This window comes from Bufo bufo, chromosome 3 (assembly GCF_905171765.1).
Source record: "Bufo bufo chromosome 3, aBufBuf1.1, whole genome shotgun sequence".
Classification (NCBI taxonomy): domain Eukaryota; kingdom Metazoa; phylum Chordata; class Amphibia; order Anura; family Bufonidae; genus Bufo; species Bufo bufo.
The window spans coordinates 339,178,171-339,204,518 of NC_053391.1; the positions used below are offsets into that span (position 1 = coordinate 339,178,171).

The following is a 26,348-nucleotide window of genomic DNA, read 5'->3' on the forward strand; positions in this document are numbered from 1 at the left end:
TCGCACACCTATACATGAATGTTATGGTACCTTTGTCTTTGTCTTTATACTTGCAGAAGCTGGAAAAACGAACTTTGATTGATATGCAAATAAGCACTCGCAAGTTCACTGTGTTGGAGCCCAGTCTGCTCTGCCTTTTTTCATTGTTCCCCCGCCCCAGCCTCTGCATATGCCCGCCCTCCTATTCCCTTGCGTCATCCTTCGGTCCGGCCGAGATCCCGCGACTGTGCACTGCCTCGCTGGGCCGGAGCATGCGCACTGCGATCACCATTGTGGGCACTGCATCGCTTTAACTACTGCGCATGCGCCGGCAAACGCCACATTGCCTCTGGTTTTGCGTCGTTCGCCGGAACAGCCTGGGCACCAACACAGTGAACGCCGCCCCTGGGCACTTGCGAGTGCTCATTTGCATATGAATCAAAGTTTATTTTTTCCAGCTTCTGCAAGTGTAAAGACAAAGACAAAGGTACCATTACATTCATGTATAGGTGTGCGATAGGACAATCTAAGCGCTGTATATGGCCATATGGAGGTGACAGACTCCCTTTAACACTGCATATGGGCAGGGTTTATCCTTTGTGGACAACGCATTTAAAAAAAGGACCTGTCACAGCCCAAAAACAGTCAAATAGTATACTACTATTGTGCCCTGTTCCCTGCACCTGTTTCAATATCCACGTTTCTTTTTCACAGAAGCACTGTACCTCCATTCCTCCTTTACTGCTGCCATTTATTCTGCCTGATATGCAAATGGATGAACAAATTGACAATTGGGTGGTCCTAGCCACTCAAAGTCAACTGAACGTGAATAGTGGTAACAAATATTAGTAGCCATTTTTTTTATTTTGGAACATTGTGACATCATGAAAACCATACGGAGGGGCAGCCATTTAGACAAAATAGCCTGCTAGCAGCTCATGGCTGATATCTGAGTAGATAATGATTCACTCCACTGTCTGTAACAGATGAGTGCCCAGCCACAATGAAAGGACTTTAAACCCTTTTAAACCCTTTCAATACTGTGTGTATTACTCATACAGCTTCCGGCCTGTGAGATCCAGGGGGCTGGATCTCTCAGGCTCGTCACCGGAAGGCAGCGCAGATGCCTAAGGAAGGCATCGCGCTGCCTTCCATGCCATCGGGTCCCCCCTACAGCCGCATGTGGACCCGATGGCACCGCCGCCCGCCGGATAAGGTAAAAGCCGCAAACTGCAGGTCTGAATTGACCTGCGGTTTGCGGCGATCGCCGACACCCCCGTGACCCCCCCGGCGTTGTGACAGGATGCCCGCTGAATGATTTCAGCGGACATGGCAGTGATATGGCAGTGTGCAGAGGGTCAGTCTGCAAAACTGCTGAATATTTACATTCCCCCCTTTCTCAGACATTTGTGGGGTTCCTGCTATAGTGGGAGGGCAGCTATGGCTATTACTAACAGCCACTGGTCCCACTGTATTAACACTTTCTGGACCACTCAATTTAGACTTTAATGGCTAATGGTATGGTCCATATGCATGCAGCCCATTAATTTACATGGTTAGTTTAATAGCACTGTCTGCTCCTGCATTGCAGCGCCATTACCAGGATCCCGAAACTGTGACGGGAAATAATCGCACTGAGTGCTGTGTTCGTGAATGTGGAAGAACCGCTTTCATATTTGGGTAGCTGCAAGGATGGCGATACAGTTGAATTCAGGAGGGCACCTGTGACTGCTGGCCAGGTGCATAACTACCTGATGCTCCTAGCATAAATGAATCGTTATGTGCCTAGAGAATGGCAGGGAAGAGGGCTTAGGCAACCCTCTGGGCATCGGCCCACTGGAAGATTTCCCTGTAGCAGCTACCCTTCTACACCCATCGGTTCATGCCTTTGCTGAAGGACACCTATGCACAAAAAGACTGTGCAGCCAAATTTATCTTACTAACAGAAGCTCATTGGTCTACAGAATGTTCTCTGCCTCTCACTTGCATTCAGCCACGTGCAAGGTATTATGGGCTTGGGCTAGTAAACTCTCAAGTGCCATCATGTCTACCCCCTCTAAATCCCTTCCTCTACCTCTTCTGTTCGGGGCGGCAACAAGGAGGCAAAAGGAAAGTAAGAAAAAAAAGGTATATATTATGGACGTTAAAGAGATACTATGGTATCACACTTTGGGAGTCAACCCCTTTACCAGGTGGCACTCCTCTGGCCCCTCAGAAATTACTTGTACACTGCAGAAATTATACTGTTAGACTATGCCCACACCAGACATATATGTTGTGGGGTTTCTGCAGCGGAATTATTTGTGGTATACCTGCAGCGTTTCACAGTTGCAGATTTCCGCAGCATAGCAAAATCCACGCCAAAGCTGCAGCGGAAATTCTGCCTCCTGTGATTGTACCATTATACTGAATAGAGGGAACACAAACCTTTTACACTGTACAGTCAGAAAACATGCAAACACCATGTGATGTCAGATTTTCCATTTTAACTGTAATTTTTTCGATTTTGTATAACATTTCTTCTAGGTGCTATGATTTTCACAGCCCTCGCAGGCAAATATTTAACATACTGTATAAATAAATTCATGCTGTGACCTTATTCACGTATGTGCCCTACTTTCATCAGCAGTGTCTGAGATGTAAGACCTGTTTCTATTTACTGGAAGTCATATATTTTCATTAAAAAAAAAAAAAAGGAATATGTTATTTCATCTGTACACGCACACGCAAAGCATTTCTATTATGGAGACTGGATCTTCTAAAAGTGCTGACATGAAACTAGTAAAGTTAGTTTCTCGCACCTGACCACGGCTGACGTCAAGGCAGTAGACACTGGTACAGCCCTGGTACATATATGCTATTTACTCTGCTTGCATGGTGACCATGTCAACACAAGACATGCAACAATGTGCAGCGTGACGATTACAGAAAACTAATGCTTCCAGGAAATGATGTTTAAAATCCAGATTGCAGATTATTGTCATCTTTATAGAAATTACATCTGCACTTACTATAGGCAGAAAATGCAATATTAGAAATGTATACACATTGGGGCATTGTATATGCCAGTCTTTGTATAAAGTTCATCAGCGCAAAATGTGCCAAATTTATTACAGGGTCTATCCCACGAAAGTATTGCTATGCAATGAACAGGGCATGTCAAATGAAGCATAATTCCAATATAATAAAGGTATTGGGGGAGATTTATCAAAACTGGTGTAAAGGAAAACTGGCATAGTTGCCCACAGCAACCAACCAGATTCCACCTTTCACTTTTCGTAGCTCCTTTGGAAATTGAAAGGTGGAACCTGATTTGTTATTGGCAACTAAGCCAGTTGTACTTGTGGTGATGTGTTTGGTATGAGTGCTAGAAGGTGTGTATATCCCACCCAGATACCTCACCTGGGTGAGATAAATAAAATCCAGAGAGCTGCAGGGGTTTCAGAAAAGCGTAGTTTGCTGATACAGTTTTGTTTACATTTTGTTCTGGGCTGGATTTCATTTGGACTGGGGGATAGGTTTGGTAGTGGGATCTGCCAGTCCATACCCTTCCAGCGCGGGTATTGTCTTTTACCTTAGGTCATTGCTGATGTCACGACCACTATCCCAGCAACAGTCGTGTCGCACCAGACGGAGGGGAAGGGGGACCCTTATCTACGGATGGTAAATAGAATGGCCACCCCTGACTAACCCTAAGCTGGCACCTGTCTGCCCTGATACCCTAGACGGGGTGTGAACCCGTGCGGCGAGCAGGATGCCTAAACCCTCACTCACCCTAACAAGACTAGACTGGGGAAAGGCCGATGGGAGCACTAGTCACCATCACTCACCTCTAGGAGAACAACAGGGGAAGACAGCAACAAACAAACAAACTATCTACAGCAGAGATAGACTTATCCAGTCACGAGCAGAGAAGGCGATCCCAAACACGACAGTCCACGCCGGGCAAGAGCTCCACAGCAACACCGTCAAACGATCTCCTTCAAAGGTCAGAATAGCACTGGAAGTAAGGACTATATCTGGCAATGACTGCAAGTGAAACTGAAACTAATATAGTAGCTGGGAGTGGCAGACAGGACTCACCTGAGAAGGATGCCTACAAACTCCCAGTCAGGACAAAAAGGTTCACAAGGCAAAACCCGGATGACATACCCTGAACCACGGAGCAAACTCACAAGCTATCGCGAGTAGCAAGTCGCTGCGACCTTCTCCTCCCAGACCTGTCTGGATCAGTCACAGTCGTGACAGCTGATGAGGCCTGCTGTAATCAAGGAGGGATAAAACCAACCATCTGTGTGTCAGTCTGAGGGAAAACTTGGAAAAAGTGGCCTACAGAGGCTCTGTGTGGTCTCAGCCAGGAGGGTTGAGGGGCCACAAGGCTTTGTAAAGCCTAAACTTTGGGGGGCCAGGCGATGCCTACATAAAGAGGGTCGCATGGTCGGAGTCAGGAGAACTTCTGGACCATCTCCCTCCAAGGGTGCTGGTGTGGTCGGTCACAGCCTGGAGGCTGCTGGACCGTATGTGGCTAAGGGGCCACGAAGCTATGTGAAACCGGATACCTTCCAATATGGACTTGTGACTGATGAGCAGACCTGCTAAGGCTTGGAGCCTGAGACCCCGTCTATAAGCTGTGCTTAGAAGTGAGTCAAGGAAAACTACTGTGTATTAGTTAGAGCCCAGACGGGCAGTTTTTTTTTTTGCCTATTTGTGCGGGTGCTGAAGTGCCAAAATACAGGGAGTGCAGAATTATTAGGCAAATGAGTATTTTGACCACATCATCCTCTTTATGCATGTTGTCTTACTCCAAGCTGTATAGGCTCGAAAGCCTACTACCAATTAAGCATATTAGGTGATGTGCATCTCTGTAATGAGAAGGGGTGTGGTCTAATGACATCAACACCCTATATTAGGTGTGCATAATTATTAGGCAACTTCCTTTCCTTTGGCAAAATGGGTCAAAAGAAGGACTTGACAGGCTCAGAAAAGTCAAAAATAGTGAGATATCTTGCAGAGGGATGCAGCACTCTTAAAATTGCAAAGCTTCTGAAGCGTGATCATCGAACAATCAAGCGTTTCATTCAAAATAGTCAACAGGGTCGCAAGAAGCGTGTGGAAAAACTGGAGTGCCCAAAAGCACAAGGTGTGCAATACTCAGAGACATGGCCAAGGTAAGAAAGGCTGAAAGACGACCACCACTGAACAAGACACACAAGCTGAAACGTCAAGACTGGGCCAAGAAATATCTCAAGACTGATTTTTCTAAGGTTTTATGGACTGATGAAATGAGAGTGAGTCTTGATGGGCCAGATGGATGGGCCAGATGGATGGGCCCGTGGCTGGTTGGTAAAGGGCAGAGAGCTCCAGTCCGACTCAGACGCCAGCAAGGTGGAGGTGGAGTACTGGTTTGGGCTGGTATCATCAAAGATGAGCTTGTGGGGCCTTTTCGGGTTGAGGATGGAGTCAAGCTCAACTCCCAGTCCTACTGCCAGTTTCTGGAAGACACCTTCTTCAAGCAGTGGTACAGGAAGAAGTCTGCATCCTTCAAGAAAAACATGATTTTCATGCAGGACAATGCTCCATCACACGCGTCCAAGTACTCCACAGTGTGGCTGGCAAGAGAGGGTATAAAAGAAGAAAATCTAATGACATGGCCTCCTTGTTCACCTGATCTGAACCCCATTGAGAACCTGTGGTCCATCATCAAATGTGAGGTTTACAAGGAGGGAAAACAGTACACCTCTCTGAACAGTGTCTGGGAGGCTGTGGTTGCTGCTGCACGCAATGTTGATGGTGAACAGATCAAAACACTGACATAATCCATGGATGGCAGGCTTTTGAGTGTCCTTGCAAAGAAAGGTGGCTATATTGGTCACTGATTTGTTTTTGTTTTGTTTTTGAATGTCAGAAATGTATATTTGTGAATGTTGAGATGTTATATTGGTTTCACTGGTAAAAATAAATAATTGAAATGGGTATATATTTGTTTTTTGTTAAGTTGCCTAATAATTATGCACAGTAATAGTCCCCTGCACACACAGATATCCCCCTAAAATAGCTAAAACTAAAAACAAACTAAAAACTACTGCCAAAAATATTCAGCTTTGATATTAATGAGTTTTTTGGGTTCATTGAGAACATGGTTGTTGTTCAATAATAAAATTAATCCTCAAAAATACAACTTGCCTAATAATTCTGCACTCCCTGTAAAGCACCAGTTTGGACATTAAATCCTGTTGTCTGCAAAGAAGTCTGTTATTGTGACCCCCTGAAAGAGAGAGATCCCTTACATACTTCACACCAGTTCTGCTAAATCCCCCCCAATGTTCACCTTTTTATGTACATTACATTTTCCTCTCTGGTAGCGCCCTCTGCTGTCTATCTGGTCCACCTTCTTCAGCCTCTCTAGTAGCGACCCCTGCTGTCTATCTGGTCCACTTTCTTCAGCATTCAGTGATAGACTAACATGCTTAGTAGTTTCCCTGCTCCCTTCCCCTTCCATTAGTAACGGGAGTTCTTCTAAATTCACAGTTTGGGCATACTGGGAGTTGTAGTTTTGCAACAGATGGAGAGCCTCAGGTTGGGCATCCCTGGTATATAGCTATATCTCTTTCTAGACAGTGGGGAAGAAAACTGTGGAGGCATTACATGCCATAGTTATGTCTGGAGCTATATGTGAGGGACTATTTTGCATCAAGGTGTGGAAGGGGCTAACAAGAGCTAATTGCAATACATCCTGATTGAGCGGCTGCCCACCTACAGAATGGGAAGGAAGTAGTCAAGAACAGTGAGTAAAAAAAGTTTTAAAAAGAGTTTTAAATTACTGGAATAACCCTTTTAGGAGGCACAGGCCTTTTAATAAATTTGGTGCATCTCTTGGCAGTCAGTGCTGCAGAAATTGAAATCTACGCTATTAGATGGTGTAGATATGAACTATCATTTTTGAGTTTCGAGCATAAACAATAGTAAGGGCTCATGCACACAAACTTATTTTCCGCATTTTGTGCGGGTCGGATGTGGACCCATTCGGTTCATTTCACCGTGCTGTCCGAATCCATATGTCCATTCTGTGGCCCTGAAAAAATAGAACATGTCCTATTCTTGTTCATTTTACAGACAAGAATAGGATTGTTCTACAGAGGCCAGGATATTCTGTTCTGCAAAATGCAGAACAAACACGGTCAATATTCATGTTTTGCGGAACTGCAATCTGTTGACCGGAAAACAGGCTACAGTCTGTTGACCCATGGGAAGCCAAAATGTGTCTGCTATGCTCTGCTAAGCTCTGCCCCTTTATGGCACTTTTGAAAAGCATTATGAGAAGTGAAAAGTCACAAATTATGGTGCAAATATGGGGAGGAATTTATCATGCAGGGAATATTTGAAGTCAGTTTTGCTTGAGTCTGTGTTTGTGTACTTTATGCCTTATTTATCAAATGTCTCATCCTTAAAGGCTATGTACACCTTTGGGGGCAGTTCTTTTTATAATTACATTGTACTTATTTTGAGCTAAAAATAATTTTTTCATTTGGTCTTTATTAAAAAATATGGAATTCTTTATTATGTACATAACTGAGATGCTATAGTAGTAGCCTGTGGATTTTCTGCCTTTTCCGTCATCTGGTGAGCAGATGGACTCCTGCTCTCTCACATTATAAACACTCATTATAGCTCAGTTCTTATCCTATTGATAAGAATGTGGCTTAAATAAGTGTTTATGACCACTTAGTAATTTAAAGATAAGGGTTGTTAGATGACCGGCACAAAGTGAAAGCAAAAGTAGCAGTCACACAATTAGAAAAACAGTTAACACTTTGTGAATTGAAAATATGATTTTTAGCCAAAAATGAGTAAAATGCAATCATAAACAAAAATTGCCTCCAAAGGTTTACGTAGCCTTTAGGCTAGGGCTACACGGCGACACTGGTCGCAGCCAGAATCGCTGAGTAGCGGTGATTCCATAGCAATCAATGGGATCGCTCGAGGCAGTCACAAGAAATCCAACACGACTGGATTTCTTGCGACTTGCCGCCGTGATCCTATTCATTGCTATGGCGGCGACAGGTGTCGTGTGAGCAGTGTTACCGTGTATCCCTAGCCTTAAACCTAACACTTTTGTCTTCTAAAGCTGCTCCAGTTTTCCTACTCCACCCTTCTACTGAGTGAGATAAATTTTTTTGTCACTCTTTAAAAAAGTCTCAGTGATAAATCTTGTGTGAAACTCATTATCATAGCTAACCACACCTATTTTTCCACCCACATTTCAAAACCAGAATGAATGGTGTAAAACTACAAAAAGCCACAAAATGTTTGTGAAAATAGTGCAAGAGATTGCAAAAGCCCAATTTTGCAACTTTTTAAAGCCAGGCTTCTGGAATGAAAGCATGATAAATCAGGGACATGATCTACACCATAATTTACAGCCTTCTTATGCCACTGTAGTGCCATAAACTATTTGATAGATGTGCTTCAATATTTTTGAAGTTTGAAATATGTTTCCATTTTTCTTATTAGTCACTAAAGTGGTTATCCAGCCCCTATACCAATTTTTTAAGGAAATCTGTCACCAGCGACCTCCCTATCAAACTGCTTGCATAGACACATAGCTGCGGAACAACAAAAGAAAAACATTGTTTTAATCAGGGAAACTACAGCAATTTGTGTAAACGGTTTGATAGAGAGGTCGCTGGTGATAGATTTCCTTTAAAAAAAAACTTTCAGCGAACTGGACCTGTCAGGATAAGCATACTTACCTGCTCCCCAACGCTTGACTCCGGCGCCTTGAGTACCCCACTGCCTTCTTTGGACTTCCAACGCTGCCAGCAAACATCCAGGATGGATAAGGTCATATGTACTTCTGCAGACAAGAATTGTGATTATAGATGAGCGAAGCAGTAGAATGTACTGCCTCCAATGAGGCGAAGTCCATTATTCACAAAGTTACGTGAGACTTCGGTAATTAAATTATTACAGTGAAAAACCTTGGAACCGAACTTATGTTTCCTGATGAGGACATGGGAATACCACCTCAGCACGTCTCTGATGATGACGAAACACAGGTGCCAACTGCTGCGTCTTTCTGCAGTGTGCAGACCGAAAAGGAGGTCAGGGAGGAAGACTGGGTGGAAGACGATGCAGGTGACGATGAGGTCCTAGACCCCACATGGAATGAAGGTCGTGCCACTGACTTTCAGAGTTCGGAGGAAGAGGCAGTGGTGAGACCGAGCCAACAGCATAGAAAAAGCGGGAGCAGGGTGCAAAAGCAGAGCAGCCGTCGCCAAAACAGTTCGCCTGCTACTGGCCACCGTCAACAGGGACCGAGCACACCAAAGGCAGCTTCAAGGAGTTCCCTGGCATGGCACTTCTTCACACAATGTGCTGACGACAAGACGCGAGTGGTTTGCACGCTGTGCCATCAGAGCCTGAAGCGAGTCATTAACGTTCTGAACCTTAGCACAACCTGCATGACCAGGCATCTACATGCGAGACACGGGCTGCAGTGGAGTAAGCACCTTCAAAACCAAGAAAGGGCTCAGGCCCCTCCTGCTCCCTCTTCTGCTGCTGCCTCGGCCTCTTCCTCCGCCTCTGGAGGAACGTTGGCACCAGCCACCCAGCAAACAGAGGATGTGCCACCAACAACACCACCTCCGTCACCAAGCATCTCCACCATGTCACACGGAAGCGTTCAGCTCTCCATCTCACAAACCTTTGAGAGAAAGCGTAAATTCCCACCTAGCCACCCTCGATCCCTGGCCCTGAATGCCAGCATTTCTAAACTGCTGGCCTTTGAAATGCTGTCATTCAGGCTGGTGGATACGGACAGCTTCAAACAGCTCATGTCGCTTGCTGTCCCACAGTACGTCGTTCCCAGCCGCCACTACTTCTCCAGGAGAGCCGTGCCCTCCCTGCACAACCAAGTATCGGATAAAATCAAGTGTGCACTGCGCAACGCCATCTGTGGAAAGGTCCACCTAAACACAGATACGTGGACCAGTAAGCACGGCCAGGGACGATATATCTCCCTAACTGCACACTGGGTAAATGTAGTGGCGGCTGGGCCCCAGGCGGAGAGGTATAGAACAACAGACCGACAAGTGGTTGCTGCCAGTGGGCCTCAAGCCCGGCCTGGTGGTGTGCGATAATGGGCGAAATCTTGTTGCAGCTCTGGGACTAGCCGGTTTGACGCACATCCCTTGCCTGGCGCATGTGCTGAATTTGGTGGTGCAGAAAATCATTCACAACTACCCCGACATGTCTGAGCTGCTGCATAAAGTGCGGGCTGTCTGTGCGCGCTTTCAGCGTTCTCACCCTGCCGCTGCTCGCCTGTCAGCGCTGCAGCGTAACTTCGGCCTTCCCGCCCACCGCCTCATATGCGACGTGCCCACCAGGTGGAACTCCACCTTGCACATGCTTGAGAGACTGTGCGAGCAGCAGCAGGCCATAGTGGAGTTTCAGCTGCAGTACGCACGGGTGAGTCGCACTGCGGAACAGCACCACTTCACCACCAATGACTGGGCCTCCATGCGAGACCTGTGTGCCCTGTTGCGCTGTTTCGAGTACTCCACCAACATGGCCAGTGGCGATGACGCCGTTATCAGCGTTACAATACAACGTCTATGTCTCCTTGAGAAAACACTTAGGCAATGATGGAAGAGGATGTGGCCCAGGACGAGGAGGAGGAAGAGGGGTCATCTCTAACACTTTTAATAGTGGCTCAGAAAGAGGATTTTTGCAACAGCAGAGGCCAGGTACAAATTTGGCCAGCCAGGGCCCACTACTGGAGGACGAGGAGGAGGAGGATGATGAGGAGGAGGAGGATGGGGATGAAGCATGTTCACAGCGGGGTGGCATCCAACGCAGCTCGGACCCATCACTGGTGCATGGTTGGGCAGATACGGAGGACACAAACGATACGCCTCCCACAGAGGACAGCTTGTACTTACCTCTGGGCAGCCTGGCACACATGAGCGACTACATGCTGCAATGCCTGCGCAACGACTGCAGAGTTGCCCACATTTTAACGTGTGCTGACTACTGGGAGGCCACCCTGCTGGATCCCCGTTACAAAGACAATGTGCCGTCCTTAATTCCCTCACTGGAGCGTGATCGGAAGATGCGCGACTACAGGCGCATGCTGGTAGACGCGCTCCTGAGAGCATTCCCGACTGACGCCGGGGGACAAGTGGAAGCACAAGGCGAAGGCAGGGGAGGAGGAAGAGGTCACCAACGCAGCTGTGTCAGCGCCAGCACCTCAGAAGGCAGGGTTAGCATGGCCGACATGTGGAAAAGCTTTGTCACCTCGCCGCAACAACCGGCCCCAACTGCTGATATGGAGCGTGTTAGCAGGAGGCAGCATTTGAACAACATGGTGGAACAGTACCTGTGCACACGCCTACACATACTGACTGATGGTTCTGCTCCATTCAACTTCTGGGTCTCCAAATTGTCCACATGGCCAGAGCTTGCCCTGTATGCCCTGGAGGTGCTGGCCTGCCCTGCAGCCAGTGTACTCTCTGAACGTGTATTTAGCACGGCAGGAGGCGTCATTACAGACAGACGCAGCCGCCTGTCCACAGCCAACGTGGACAAGCTCACGTTCATTAAAATGAACCAGGCTTGGATCCCACAAGACTTGTCTGTACCTTGTGCAGAATAGACATTTATACCACCATCAAACATACATTCTTGTACTCAAGTCAAGTGCAATGATTCTTTTTTTTAATTTATTTTTATTTGGCCCAATATTTTGGGGGCTACCTACCCAATAAAAAATTTAAAAAAAACATTGTTGGCTACCTGTTCCTCCTCCATTGCTGCCTCCACCTACAACACCACATTCACCGCCTCCTCAACCTCCGACTCCATATCCACCTCCTTCTCTGAGTTACAGGTTAATAATTTGTAATTTTTAGTTATTTTATTTCATTTTAAGTTATTTCCCTATCCACATTTGCTTGCAGAGCAGTTGCCATGCTCTTAAGCACATTTTACTGCCTTTTACATCCCTCTAGCCTTTTCAAGGACTAATTTAGTGCCCTAAATTGAAAAAATTCTTATTTTCAATTGTCGGGTGACATTTTACCATTTTTGGCATATACAAACCCCTGCTGTGCCTGGGGGACAGGGGCCTAAATCTCTCCAAATCCTCTGTTGTATTGCTGGGTGACATGAACCCCCTTTTGCCGTGAATGAACCCCTGCTCTGCATTGCTGACAGGGGCCTAAATCTCTCAAAATCCTCTGTTGTATTGCTGGGTGACATGAACCCCCTTTTACCATGAATGAAGCCCTGCTGTGCCTGGGTGACAGGGGCCTAAATCTCTCAAAATCCTCTGTTGTATTGCTGGGTGACATGAACCCCCTTTTGCCATGAATGTACCCCTGCTCTGCATTGCTGACAGGGGCCTAAATCTCTCCAAATCCTCTGTTGTATTGCTGGGTGACATGTACCCCCTTTTGCCGTGAATGAACCCCTGCTCTGCATTGCTGACAGGGGCCTAAATCTCTCCAAATCCTCTGTTGTAATGCTGGGTGACATGTACCCCCTTTTGCTGTAAATGAACCCCTGCTCTGCATTGCTGACAGGGGCCTAAATCTCTCAAAATCCTCTGTTCTATTGCTGGGTGACATGAACTCCCTTTTGCCGTGAATGAACCCCTGCTCTGCATTGCTGACAGGGGCCTAAATCTCTCCAAATCCTCTGTTGTATTGCTGGGTCACATGTACCCCCTTTTGCCGTGAATGAACCCCTGCTCTGCATTGCTGACAGGGGCTAAAATCTCTCAAAATCCTCTGTTGTATTGCTGGGTGACATGAACCCCCTTTTGCCGTGAATGAACCCCTGCTCTGCATTGCTGACAGGGGCCTAAATCTCTCCAAATCCTCTGTTGTATTGCTTGGTGACATGTATCCCCTTTTGCCGTGAATGAAGCCCTGCTGTGCCTGGGTGACAGAGGCCTAAATCTCTCAAAATCCTCTGTTGTATTGCTGGGTGACATGAACCCCCTTTTGCCATGAATGTACCCCTGCTCTGCATTGCTGACAGGGGCCTAAATCTCTCCAAATCCTCTGTTGTATTGCTGGGTGACATGTACCCCCTTTTTCCGTGAATGAACCCCTGCTCTGCATTGCTGACAGGGGCCTAAATCTCTCAAAATCCTCTGTTGTATTGCTGGGTGACATGAACCCCCTTTTGCCGTGAATGAACCCCTGCTCTGCATTGCTGACAGGGGCCTAAATCTCTCAAAATCCTCTGTTCTATTGCTGGGTGACATGAACCCCCTTTTGCCGTGAATGAACCCCTGCTCTGCATTGCTGACAGGGGCCTAAATCTCTCCAAATCCTCTGTTGTATTGCTGGGTGACATGAACCCCCTTTTGCCGTGAATGAACCCCTGCACTGCATTGCTTACAGGGGCCTAAATCTCTCCAAATCCTCTGTTGTATTGCTGGGTCACATGTATCCCCTTTTGCCGTGAATGAACCCCTGCTCTGCATTGCTGACAGGGGCCTAAATCTCTCAAAATCCTCTGTTGTATTGCTGGGTGACATGAACCCCCTTTTGACGTAAATGAACCCCTGCTGTGCCTGGGTGACAGGAGCCTAAATCTCTCAAAATCCTCTGTTCTATTGCTGGGTGACATGAACCCCATTTTGCCGTGAATGAACCCCTGCTCTGCATTGCTGACAGGGAACTAAATTTAGTGAAAACACATGTTACTGATCAGAAGATGCGCGACTACAAGCGCACACTGATGATAGCATTCCCACCTGACAGCGGGGGCACAGTGGAAGCACAAGGCGAAGGCAGAGGAGGATGAAGAGGTCGCCAACGCAGCTGGGGCACCACCAACACCTGAGAAGGCAGGGTTAGCATGGCCAAAATGTGGAAAAGCTTTGTCAGCCTTGGAGGTGCTGACCTGCCCTGCAGCCAGTGTATAGTGTGAACGTGTGTTTAGCACGGCAGAGAGCATTATCACAGGCCACAGTCAATGTGGACAAGCTTACGTTTATTAAAATGAACCAGGCATGGATCCCACAGGACTTGAGCAGAATAGACATTTATACCAGCCTCAACCATCCATTCTTGTACTCAAGTGCACTTATTCTTAGTTTTATTTTGTTATATGACCCAATATTTTGGGGGATACCCCCAATAAAAAAATAAAATAATAACACAAATCAGTGTTGGCTACCTATTCCTCCTTCACCGCTGCTTCCACCTACACCGCCACGTCAACCTACACAGCCACATCCACCCATCCACCGCCTCCTCAACCTCCTACTCCTAGATCCAGATTGTTATTTGAAAAATTTCTGTATTTTATGTTATTTTAGGTCATTTCCCTATCCACATTTGTTTGCAGAACAGTTGCCATGCTCTTAAGCACATTTTGATGCCTTTTGCAGCCCTCTAGCCCTTTCCAGGACTATTTTAGAGCCATTTTAGTGCCCAAAAGTTCGGGTCCCCATTGACTTCAATGGGGTTCGGGGTCAAGTTCAGGTCCCGAACTGGAACATGCTTTTCAAGTTCGTCCGAACCTGCCGAACCCGAACATCCAGGTGTCCGCTCAACTCTAGTCTGGAGCACTTGGTGAGACCATGCATTACATGGCCAGTTACGGATATTAGTAGCATTTCACTAGGGTTCTAGCCAGGGGCGTAGCTAAAGACTTATAGGCCCTAGTCCAAGAGTTCAGCTTGGGTTCAGTGCATTGTGGCCAGGGGTAGGGAAGCACATAGAATTCATGCTGCCTGAGGCAAAAATTGAACTGGCACCCCCATGACAAATCATTGACCTAACCCCTTCCCGCCAGCCAGAGTTGTAACTTGACCTGCATGCACTTTCTATAATACCAGTGTCTTCTTATGTGGCAAAAGGGTCTTTGGGCCCCCTCAGGCTCCTGGGCCAGATTCGACTGCTACCTCTGCATCCCCTATAGCTATGCCCCTGGTTCTAGCTGTTCATCACCAGATATAATTTTACCACAAATGGGTTGTCCTGATAAGAGAAATAACATGTATTGATTTGTTTTAAAATAATTTAGCATTTCTAACACTTAGGCCCCCTTCACACGAGCGAGTATTCCGCACGGATGCGATGCGTGAGGTGAACGCATTGCACCCGCACTGAATACCGACCCATTCATTTCTATGGGGCTGTTCACATGAGCGGTGATTTTCACGCATCACTTGTGCGTTGCGTGAAATCGCAGCATGCTCTATATTCAGCGTTTTTCACGCAACGCAGGCCCCATAGAAGTGAATGGGGCGGCGTGAAAATCGCAAGCATCCGCAAGCAAGTGCGGATGCGGTGCGATTTTCACCGATCCTAAGCCCGAACTTCTGTGAAGAAGTTCGGGTTTGGGTACAAAACATGCGCGATTTTTCTCACGCGAGTGCAAAACGCATTACAATGTTTTGTACTCGCGTGGAAAAATCGCGGGTGTTCCCACAACGCACCCGCACATTTTCCCGCAACGCCCTTGTATACCCAGCCTTAGCAACAAATTTTCATTGAAATATTTTAGTCTACCCATTTATTTGAATAGCAGAAGAAACAGTTAGGAGCACAGTATGAGCATGGAAACAACATAATCAATGCAGAGAAATCCATTGCTAAAGCACAGGTAGCAAATGTGCAGTACCCTAGATCTAGGGGTATCTACAAATATTTTATTATATATTGTTGGCATTTATTCCAGAAGAGAAGGTGTGGTTGGCAAAGGTTGGCAGGAACAGGTCTAACCACTCTGTTCCTCCCCTCTTGGTAGCAATGGGCAGGCCCTAACAGTGGGCAGGCTCTGCTTCCTGCCAGGAGGGTAAGTTCTTGAGTAGACAGCAAAGTAGACAGATCATCCAAATCCAGAACATTGCTTCCAGAAAGCATGTGTCAAGTCAGAAAGTGTGCCAAGACAGCTGGCCTCATTTTTAAAATCAACTTTCTACTCCCCAAGGAGCAACGACTTGAAGGAGTACACTGTGACACAATATTTCACCGGGGCCACAACCACTCCCATCAGAACCACTCCCATCCTCTCCACCGTCTCCTCAGGCAAATGTACAATGCTGCTCCTTCTCAATATAAGGGGCAGTTTTCACTGTCAGTTATGGGTGGTTTGCCTGTCATTTACTGGGCAGTTGCTAAAATGGAGCTTTTATAGCTAGGACTATTGTGGAAGTATTGGGAAGCATTGTGTCTGCCACAGTTTCTACAGTTTCTGGCATTCTGTGGGTGCTATTACTGTCCTGTGACTGTCTCTTTTCTAAGGATTTTGTACCTGTTATTATCATGATGCTCTGGCTGTTTTTGTCATGGGGATGCTATCATTTACAGATGAGCAAAGTTTTGAAAATCGATTTGGCAACTTCGCCAAAGTTCGCCAAGAAATTCAAATTGTTCAGAATCAATTCGTCACAAATCACTATAAATCAGGTATACCCAGGCCACTCTGTCTTAAGGTACGGCCACACAGGGTTGGGCCATGCTGCGGTGAAGAACCTCGCGGCCAATTAATAATAAAAGACCACACTGTATAGGCTTTCTTCATTGTTAATAACCACGCAGCACCTTTAAACAGGGGCTGTTGCTGGTATGGGGTTTGGCTGGCTAGGTGGGGGGACTATATGCATATTTTTGCTGTTATTCTGCAGGTTATTTTACAGTAAACACTAAATACTAATCAGCTCTGGCATAAACACTTCTCCAACCCAAGCGCTCTCCTGCCCTACAGGTGGGAGCCCTTCTTCTGCCATCTGCTTTTCCTCCTTTTCCACATCATCTAATATCGATGAGAATATGTCATCAGGGACATCCAGCTCCTCTCTCTGCATCTTGCAGACTTTTCTAGGACATGGAGGCTTTGAAGGATGATTTGGAAGAAGTAAAGCCAGCAAAAGATGAGGATGGTCATCATTAAGACCTGACCCCTCTAAGGGGTGCAGACTGAATGGTATACATTGGCACACTGGCACTGGAATAATAAAGGCTTCCATCTTATTGGTATTGAATTACATATCTTAATTTACGGTTTATGTAGGAATAAGTAAATAAATAACACTGACGCAGATAAAGTCTCCCTGTACTCTCTGCAGTCTCCCTTCACTCTTCCTCTCCAATATTCTTCTATTAATCATTTTCAGCCACACTGTCCCTAGCGCATGAACACTTACCATGTCTCTCCCTATGCTTAGCTCACAGGACAATGGTGGAGACCACGTGGAATGAGCGTTTTATAGGGCTGTGACATCACAGGGGATGGCTATCTGCGGATTGGCTGGCTGCACGGCATTATGGATGACCTTGTATTCCCTGGCTTGTCTCCTCTGCACCAGTGATGGTCAGTTCGCCGTGTTCGCCTGCGAACACATGCAGGCTGCCATCTTAACTCACAAGTCCGGCGATGCACAGGTAAGCCCTTACCTGTGCCTGCGCCGCGAGCCGGTCTGAAACAAATGCGGTCACCGGGAGCAGGCAGTTCCGAGAACAGCCACCGGGGGCCTTCATCGGGCTGTTCTCGGAACTGCCTGCTCCCGGTGACCGCATTTGTTTCAGACGGCTCGCGGCGTAGGCACAGATAAGGGCTTACCTGTGCATCGCCGGACTTGTGAGTTAAGATGGCAGGCCGCATGTGTTTGCGGGCGAACTGGCCATCACTGCTCTGCACTTAGTTTCGCTTTGTAACATGTGCAGTCGCCATTTTAGGAAAACCTGATTCATTCCCAGGAAGCGTGAGAAAATTTGGATTTGTTTTGAATCTAAGTTTTCATAAACTTTGGACCAAATTCCACTTCAAATGCATTGCTTTGCTCAACACTACTGTCATTTTTATGGGGGGTGGGGGGAGGGGGGAGGGTCTGGTGTGAGGCCATACATTTTGCTTTACTTTATGATTTAGCATTCATGTTTTTTCCTCAGTAGTCAATATAAGGTCTAAAAATGATTTTGTTGTCACTGTGTTTCCTATATTATAGAATATTTTGGTTTAGAAAATTAAGAGTTTCCTTATATTCCAACTAAATCAGCTTTTTTTTTTTTCTAATAGTGTTGCTATATAAGCAGGCCACTTTAATACCTATATCAAAGAAAGGCAGGGGTGCTAAAACATGTCTGATGAATATCTAGGTTAACAATAAGGTCGAATTTACCTGTGGAATTTGCATTGTACTTTAAACGTGCTGAGATGTTGCCAGCATTCTTGAGACTCCAAATCCACACCCACTTGCAGTTCATCTTTTCCAGGCAGATGTCCAACTTTATAAACTATGCCAGTGCCAACTTTACCAGAGGGTAAAAGTATTTTCACTCTGCTCCCAATGTTCAGATCAAGAGGTGAACGAGGGACAAATACACGGAAACATTTAAAAGCCTTCTGGGCGTTGGTACTGCAATTAAAATAATTGACAATTGTGAATTCAGGGTTTAGCAATGGTGCAAGATACAATATGTATATGTGCCCATAATAAGGGTAGATAGTGAGCAGGATCCATCTAGCCTAGATGGATAGAAGTAAGCAATGAACATAATACAATATGGCAGTGATTTAAGGAATATTAATAGCCATAAGGGCTAAATATGTCTGTCATCATTAGGGTTGTTTCGGGTATCGAACTTTCGAGACCCAATCGATACTTTTATGCCAGTATTGATTCGGTATCAGGATGTTAATTTTTTCGATACTAGACTCTCCTCTTATGGCGCTCAGAGCCCGCGCAGACAGTGGAGAAGGAGGGAGGGAGTCCCTCCTATGACGCGGCCCCACTGAGCCCAATGAAGTGAGCGGGCTCTGAAGCTGCCCGCACCACTGCCACCAATGAGTGTGCCGCTATTAATTAAAGCAGGAGGCGGGAAGGGTGAGGGAATACACTGCTGCGCTGTCTTAGCTAGTGAGCTCAGCGAACGGCAGCAGCCTCCTCCTCCTGAGTGTCCTCCCTAGAGTCAAGCAGCCAGCATAGCAGGTGTCTGGTCACTGCACCACCAATGATACTTAACATTTAATACAAATACAGAAGGTGGGTGCCGGCAGTACCCGCCTCCTGTTTCTGTATTAAAGGTTAATTATCATTGGTGGCGCAGTGCGCCCTCCCCCCCACAAGTATTAAAGTCATTGGTGGCGCACTGCACCCCCTCTAGTATTAAAATAATTGGTGGTGCAGTGCGCCCCCCCCCCCAGTATTAAAATCATTGGTAGCAGTGGCCACAGGGTCCCCTCCCCTCCTCCTCATTGGTGGTGCAGTGGCAGCTTCTGATCAGAGCCCCAGCAGTGTACCATGGCAGCCAGGATGCTACTGAAGCCCTGGCTGCCATGGTAATCTCGGTGCTGCTGTGTGCACTATGCCCAGGGCAGCAGGGACAGGGTGAAGTCCTATTCACCCTAATAGAGCTCTATGTGGGTGAATAGGACAAGGGATTAAAAGATCCCAGGTTCTATCCCCTAAAGGCAATAGTTATTAAATAAAATAAAAAAGTAAAAAAAAACACCAAATTATTAAGTATAAATCGCCCCCTTTCCCAAATATATAAACAATAAATAAACATATTAAATATTGCCACGTCTAAAAAGTCCAAACTATTAAAATATAAAAAAAAAAACTCCTATGCGGTGAACGCCATAACAGAAAAAATAAATAAATAGAAACTGCACAATTTGCAATTTTTTTTGTCACTTTGCCCCCCCCAAAAAATGGTATAGGACTGCTCAATTATAGGCCGGACGTTCCATAAAATGTGGAATGCACACGGCTTTTTTGGTGTTTTATTTTTTCCGCGTGGTATCGAATGATATCGAGTATCGCAATACTTTTTTATGGTATCGAAATCTAATAAAAATTTTGGTATCGAAACAACCCTAGTCATCATACTGTACTGCTCTACGTAAGGTAGGCATAGTATGGGGATAGGTCTGCATAGTTTCAGAATCTGCTATATTCATGATGAAAGCACTCCCAGTGAAAAAGTGAGGAAAGCGCTCTGCTCAAGAATATGCTGGGGCAGACTTACTAAACCTACAGATGATGTAAACTTAGGCTGTCTAGACCTGCGTCAGATTTATCACTGTGGCTGAGGCTGAATGATAAATCAGGTGCAGAGATAGACACTTCTATTATGGCGCAGTTTTGTAGGTCACGTTCCTTTCCAGTGAAGCCACACTTTTACTGTAAGCCACACATCCTTGTTACTTCAGAACCATGCCTGATGCATGAATTTGTGCTGTGACCCCTACCATCTATTCAGTAAAGGAGGATTATTTTTCTATTATCAAGCTGGTCTGGTCTGTGGTCTCTATGCTAATCATCTCCATCTTCCTCCTGTTCTCCTATGTTGCACCCCACTGCTCATTCTTCCTTAACATCAAAGGAACCCCAGTCATCACCAGGCAGGAGAAATATTGTTTAAAAGGACCAGAGGTAGTGCAATCTAAAACTTAATGTTTAATAAATACTACAATAAAAGGATACAAACATTACACAAAGTGCCGAGTGTGTACACACCACAATAGTGTCACAAACAAGCAGACCGGAAGGGGTAGACTAAGGCGTATGGCTACTCAGGAGATACCCCCGATCGGTTATTCAGAAGGGCCAGTAGTCCAAAAACCAGCAGAGAGGACGGCGCGTGGCCTATCCTCAGCACATGTAGTGTGGGCCGGCACATCTCAAACCCCGGCATTTAAATGTACACAGAAGAGGTGCGAGCCCCACTGATCTAACCAAGATCGAATCTCTCCCGTACAGACATAACTGTAGCCAGGAGGAACGGAGGGTGATTAGTGATCTGAAGAAGGAGATGTCCATCACTATCACGCCCTCTGATAAAAGGAGCAATGTGGTAGTTTATGGACACCTCAGAGTACCGCACAATGTGCCTTTCGATTTTGAGAGATAAGGAGAGTTACGACAGTACCCTCGGACCCAACTACACAATATCGGTCAGAACTTTGTGAGATCCTATTAAAAGCTAGATCGAATCATATAATTAGCCAGGATAAACATGACTTTTTGTATCCCTCATACCCGGTTATGGCATTATTTTAATGCCTACCTAAGGTGCACAAGGGGGTGGTACCCGTGAAGGGCCGCCCCATCGTTTCGGGAGTGGTCAGCCTCTCACAAAACTGTGGGATCTATATTGACCAACTGTTGAGACCTTTTGTTGAAAGTCTTCCCTCCTACATCAGGGACACCGGTGACCAAGCTAGAGGGCATACAAATTGAGGAGAACTGGTTCCTAGCATCAATTGATGTGGAGGCCCTCGATGCCCCATGAGGCAAGCATCTCGGCAGTAAGACACTTTCTGAGAGTCAGGGGCCAACAATTCCTGAGTCACAATGATTTCATTATTGAGCTTTTACAGTTTGTATTGACTAGGAATTATTTTCTTTTTGATGGCCGCTACTTCCACCAGCTCAGGGGCACTGCGATGGGCAGTTCTTGTGCGTCGTCGTATGCAAATCTGCTCCTGGGCTGGTGGGAAAAAACCATCGTGTTTGGGGACCCCCCTTTGTCAGGTCTCACCAATGTGGTGTTATGGTCATGCTTCATTGATGAAATTATTGTCATCTGGAGCGGTATCGAGCGAGAATTCAAGGAGTTTGTGGTAGATCTCAACAGAAACACGATAAATCTGAGGTTTACTTCAGTAATCGAGAAGGATTGTTTACCATTTTTAGACATCCTTATCCAGAAAGGTACATCAGGACAGATCGAGACTTGTATTTATCGTAAGCGAACTTCAACTAATTCACAGTTGAGATGGGAAAGTAACCACCCAGGACCACTTAAACGTGGCATTCCCACGGGGCAGTATTTACGCCTTAGACAGAATTGCTCAGAAGAGAGGGAATTCATTAACCAGGCAGATGACTTATGTAGGAGATTCCAGGAACGTAGATATCCGGACAGGGTCTTGCGCATGGCATTCCAGAGGGCACGGGATCAGGAACGCACTGATCTGTTGCATGCATCCAACCGCCCAAGGAGAGAAACTGCAAACATCATTAGAGTGATAGGCACGTTTGACACTGCCTCCGCCCAGGTCCGCAGTACGATCTCAAAACACTGGGAGACACTTTTAATAGATCCCAACTTAAGGGATGCCCTTAATTCCTACCCATCTATTACCTATAGGAGGGGTAGGAACCTGAGGGATCGCCTGGTACATAGCCACTTCACCAGTGTGCCAAGCCCTAGAACTTGGCTTGGTAACCTGGTGAAGGGATGCTGCAGATGTGGCAACTGTAGTTTCTGTGACTATGTGCAGACCGGCAAATCCTTTGTCAACCGTGATAATGGATACAGTCACTACATAAATGGCTTTATCAATTGTCGCACTACGGGAGTTGTCTATCTAATCACTTGCGAATGCGGCATACAATACGTCGTCAAAACGAAGAGAGTGTTTCGCCGCCGCATTGGGGAACATCTCAATGATGTGCGCAATAAAAGGGATACGTCCATAGCAAGGCACGTCAATGAATGCCACCAGAGTCGGACGAACGCACTCAAATTCAAAGGAATTGAAGTGGTCATCAGGTCTCCCAGGGGAGGTGACTGGGAGAAATGGATCCTACAGAGGGAGACCTGGTGGATCCATAAATTGAATACCCCGTGCCCTAATGGACTTAATGAACAACTGAATTTTGGCTGTTTCGATTGAGAGCCTTGATCATTAATTTTGTCCCCTGTTTTTAATACACTTTGCAGGATACGATCTAGGTTCTTCCTGTCTCTAATTGTCTCATTAGGTCATCACATCATGATTTTATATACTACACTACTACTGATTTTTTTGTTAGTATATTAACATCCCATTTGGCCCATTGACTACTTTAATATCATGAATGTAATGTGCCTTAATTGTTGCAATCACACTTTATGTTAAATCTCTTGTGACTTTGTTTTTGGTTTTTGTTGTATATATCACTTAAATAGCCTCCTTACCATCAGTATTCGCAGCTACCCAGTAATTGGCCCCAAATGTCCCCTTTTGCCCAAATAGATGGTGACACTCCGCTTGGAGTAACTATCTCAATGCGGAGCGATGCGCTGATGAGCGGCTAGTATGGCACTCTCAGCGCATCGCCAAGGCCGCACCCCCACGTGTGTTCTCCCCGGCTGTCAGTGACGTGCGGATGACGTCACTGGGACTCCCACCTCTTCTGCGTACATTTAAATGCCGTGCTGAGGACAGACCACACGCCGTCCTCTCTGCTGATTTTTGGACTACTGGACCCTCTGAATAACCTATCGGGGGTATCTCCTGAGTAGCCATACGCCTTAGTCTACCCCTTCCGGTCTGCATCCCTGTACTTTTAGGTCCATTTCAGCTCTGTATATCAGATACCATCTTCTTGATACCTTAATGAGAGCCTGGGGGTCTTCTTAGTACACACCAGTCACAGGTGGTCTAACACCCCCCTCCACCTCTTCAATCTCTTTATCCCCTGAGTCTGGAGCTTTGTTTAACTACAGACAAAACTCGTAGGATTACTCCTGCCCCAGGGGTTCACATCTAGTCCGTACCCTTAGGCAGGGATGTCCAGGGTTTCTAATATTGTATGGTTAGGCTCTGGATGGGTCGCCCTGGTTCGGGCCATAGGGAATTCTAGGCTTGACAGGGCCTTCTAGGGACAGTGAGTCTCATCTGGACCCTGCCTGCACGGAAGATTGATCTCTGGAACCACAAGACGACATCCAGATGACCCCCATCCACTGCTAAGACTGTTCCTTTTATTGTGTGGAATACTTACCTGTCTTTGGGAAACGTGCTACCTGCTCGTGTGGGTGTGACCGTGTATGTATGGTCCCCCATGGCAATATAATTTGCATTTTGTGGATTTTGTTTGTGACACGATTGTGGTGTGTAAACACTCGACACTTTGTGTAATGTTTGTATCCTTTTATTGTAGTATTTATTAAACGTTAAAGGGGTTCTGCACTTTCATTTAACTGATGATCTATCATCTGGATAGATCATCAGCTTCTGATCGGCGGGGGTCCGACACCTGGGACCCCAGCCGATCAGCTGCTTGAGAAGGCAGCAGCGCCGCAGCCTTCTCACTGTTTACCGCCGGCCCACTGACGTCACGACTAGGATCAACTAGTGTGGGCGGGGCTAAGCTGTGTTCACTTGAATGGAGCTTAGCCCCGCCCACACTAGTTGATACTAGTCGTGACGTCACTGGGCCGGCTGCTATAGCGCCGCTGCCTTCTCAAACAGCTGATCAGAACAGCTGACCCCTGCCGATCAGAAGCTGATGATCTATCCAGAGGGTAGATCATCAGTTAAATGAAAGTGCAGAACCCCTTTAAGTTTTAGATTGCACTACCTCTGGTCCTTTTAAGCTTTAGTTATTTTGGTAGTTGGGGAGATTTTCTCATCATATTTCTCTCCTGGTGGGCATCCTTTTTGTTTATCAGGAGAAATATTGTGTGTATATTTATTTTATAAGCATATCAGACACTTTTTGATACATTGTAAATTTTCACCCCCAGTAAATGTTTTTGTGTAGATATTTTATTGAATTGCAGAAGTAATAGTGACCCCTGCAGGTTATCTAGTGACACAATATGAGAACATAGAATCAACAACGTCAATGCAACACATAAACGGAGTCCTTAGTGTGAGCCAGGCTGAAGCAAATATAATGTGAGTTACTTGAATCAATGTATTACAGCTTGTGGCAGTGGAGCTTCCAGAAGGCCATAGAAAGGCCATTCAAGTGGTGTATCTCACCCAGAGCAAGCTGGCTGAGAACAAGAAAACCTGGGAAAATAGGTTTTTCCCATTGTCTGCAGCAGCTAGCCTGGTAATGAGGTTAATTAGCAGCCAGCTGAGGAGCCGGAATAAATCTGGGCTGAGCTCCTCATTCAGGGTTCTCCCAGTCTGGGAAAGGAGCAGGCTGTGTCAAGGCCTGTGGGAGCTGGGACCCTCTAAACCTGTGTGGGGTAAGCACTGGAGATGTGTTTTGGGGAGCTGGGTGGTAGACCCAGATCCCGATAGAAAGGGAAAAACTGTTTAGTCAGTGGCCAGACGGCGGAGGACTTATGTTTCTGATTTATGTTTTGGTTGCTGTTGTTGCACCATATATGTACAGGAGCAGGGGCCTGGCTGTTACTGAAAGCCAGGTTCATGCTCTAACTGTCATAACTTTGATGCTGGCGGTTTAACCCCTTAGATGTGGTGGTCCATTTACAGAGGGAGGGGGCTCACTCCAACAGCTCGCACAATGTGATCACAGGGTGTCAATGGTTGCTGGGGTTGACTCGCAGCACTCACGCTTATCAGCTGTTTGAAGAGAAAGCAGCGCTCGTACAAAATCAGCATTCTCTTCACCCATTTAAGTGAATGAGGGCGAGAATTTGGAATTACACTGCTCACTGCTGCAGTTGTGACGGCAAACAGGTGAACAGTGAATAGAAGGCAGCACTTGTACGGGTTCTGCTTTCTCTTCAAACAGCTGATCGACAGAGGGACCCCCGCTGATTTGATATTGATTACCTATATTGAGGATAGGTCATCAAAAAAAGTGGACAACTTCTTTAAAGTCACTGAATTGGCTGCTAAAAAAGTCGCTTTCGGAAATTTTCTTGAAAAATGCTCCTAAAATTCTAAGACTTTTAACGTCCTAAAAAAATAAAATGATTATTCATAAAATGATGCCAACATAAAGTAGACATATGGTGAATGTTAATTACCTATTTTGTGAGGTATTATTATCTATCTTAAAAGCAGAGAAATTCAAATTGAGAAAATTGCTAATTTTTCAAAATTTTTGGATGAAAAAATAGATTTTTTTTATCAATAAGGGTAAACACATTAACTCAAATTTATTACTAGATTGTAGTACAATGTGTTATGAAAAAACAGTCTCAGAATGGCTTGGATAGGTAAAAGCATTACAAAGTTATTACCACATAAAGTGACACATTTGCAAAATTAGGCTCTGTCAGGAAGGTGAAACCTGGCTGTGTCTGGAAAGGGTTAAGGCCGCATTTACACGGTGCCCCATTTGCTAAACAAGCGTCCATGTGAAATTCACTCCCAAGTGTAATCATGCCCAATGATCAGCCAACATATGATAAAATATACTGGCATAAAAATTGTCTTTGTCACCAGCAAAACGCTGTGCGGCCAAGAATATTAGAAGAGGGGGAAACAAACATGCTGCCTCACTAAAATTATAACATGAAAATTAAAGAAAAAAGGGCCGACCGACTTGCTATATCGTTGAGGAGTGCTCAGTACAGGCAGTATATCTGTCTGAGTAAAAGAAGCCTTTGGCAGCGCTTATCATTTTGGTAGTTCTTATGCTTACACACTCCAGTTATCACACAAATTTATCTTAACCTTTTGATGACATGTATTTTCATTTT

General features: G+C 45.9%; 1 protein-coding gene across 1 annotated transcript in view; it reads right to left on the reverse strand.

Annotated features, from left to right (window-relative positions):
* The window catches only part of LOC120993403, a 140,422-nt gene that overhangs the window by 39,112 nt on the left and 74,962 nt on the right, over positions 1 to 26,348 (reverse strand). The window contains exon 7 of the mRNA XM_040421909.1: positions 18,122 to 18,358. Coding sequence (XP_040277843.1) covers positions 18,122 to 18,358 — 237 coding nt within the window. The remainder of the gene's footprint in view (positions 1 to 18,121; positions 18,359 to 26,348) is intronic.